Source organism: Acanthamoeba castellanii (assembly GCF_000313135.1).
Source record: "Acanthamoeba castellanii str. Neff unplaced genomic scaffold scf7180000083612, whole genome shotgun sequence".
Lineage (NCBI taxonomy): Eukaryota > Discosea > Longamoebia > Acanthamoebidae > Acanthamoeba > Acanthamoeba castellanii.
The window spans coordinates 2,485-3,928 of NW_004457325.1; the positions used below are offsets into that span (position 1 = coordinate 2,485).

Below are 1,444 nucleotides of genomic sequence, written 5' to 3' on the forward strand. Positions count from 1 at the left end.
GAGAGCGTTCCTTTTCTGAATAACTTGGATTACCGGATGGTAACGCTAGTTACTCTCCGAAGGAACGCTCTCTGCGTTGTTGAGTGCAGAGAACGTTGGGCTAGTCGGACTCCTCTTCGCTCTCAGTGTCGTGCCGTTCAGGGACGTTGAAGAGGATGTCGGTGTAGGAGGACGGAATCTGTCGCACGACGTAGTGGCGCCAGAAGGTGTCAGGGTCCTGCCATCCGCCCAGGCGGAAGAGGGCGTCGGGTTCGACGCCGGCGTGAATCCCCGCCATGATGCCCGACTTGCGGAACGTGCGGGCGGTGAAGACATTCGGATCGAGGCCTGCCTTGTGGGCGACGCCCTTGAGGACCTCCACGCAGCGCGTCGGCGAGAGCTTCGCGTAGGGGGGCTCCAGCTCGAAGACGAGGCGGCAGCCATGAATGTGGGCGCGTGCGCGTGTGGTCTGCGCTTTCCAGTGGCGGAAGGTAGCCACTGGGCAGAGCGCCTCCTCCGCGCATTCGAAGATGATGACCTTGTGGCCGTTGCTGTGGAGGTCATTCTTGTAGCCCGATACTGGCATGATCAGTGCTTCTTTGTTGCCCTCGCGTTGGACGGACATGCTGTCAAGGAACGGCAATGTCGCCGCTGACACTTGCAGGGCGCCCAGCATGCAGAGCAGGGCAATGAGCTTTGCTCTCGTCTTGCTTGGCGTGGTCCAAGGTCCCCAGTCGCGGAAGAGGGCTGCCAGAGAGGACAGGTCGAAGGTCCTCCCATGGTTGACCAGCCATTTTGTCCTGTCACGGACAAGGGCTTGGCGTAGGCAACAGATGAGCAGATCACAAGTGGGGAATAGGTTCAGCAGTTCATAGAGCACCACAATTGCTGCAGAGAGCAACTTGATGGTCAAGGACAGCTGTTGAGAGGCACAGGTGGCCAACTCAAGGAAGTTGGCGATCACCATGACTGCCTCTTCCTGTTCTGGAGGGAAGCTCATTTCCTCCCATTTGCAGAACTCGCAGAAACACTGGAGGGAGGATCAATAGCGTTTCCACATCAACGGCGCCAGGGCGCTGTCAAGCATGGCTAGGGCGTGAGGCAACCAGCCCTCAGTCCACGCACACCAGAGATCCTGCAGGCAATCCATCACCATGCCTGGTTGCACAGCAGTTCTGGCAGGGCCTTGCCCTTGAGCTTGAATGATGAGGGGTTGTTGGGGATGGGGATGGGCAGCTCAACACAGAGTTCCAGGAGCTCATGGAACCACGGTCTGTTCAACCAGGTCGGGACCACGATGGTTGTGGAGGCGTGTTGCTGATGAATGAGGGTGATGATCTTTGGAATGAGGGCTATGGGTGGTGTCACCCAGTTGTTCTCCTGATGCCAGTCTTGGCAGAGGGCGTCCACCGCTTCAGACCCTCCTCGTGGAAGCGGCTGTTGAAGTGTGGGCACCTGGCGTTCC

The 1,444-nt window shown here is 58.6% G+C and overlaps 1 protein-coding gene across 1 annotated transcript; it reads right to left on the bottom strand.

The window, feature by feature from the left end:
• Nucleotides 1–100: 100 nt before the first annotated feature.
• On the bottom strand, nt 101–946 carry ACA1_305790 (uncharacterized protein; the record flags this gene model as incomplete). The annotated part of the gene is made up of 1 exon (XM_004335520.1): nt 101–946. The coding sequence occupies one exon, from the start codon at nt 944–946 to the stop codon at nt 101–103; it is 846 nt and encodes a 281-aa protein (XP_004335568.1).
• Between the last annotated feature and the right edge of the window lie 498 nt (nt 947–1,444).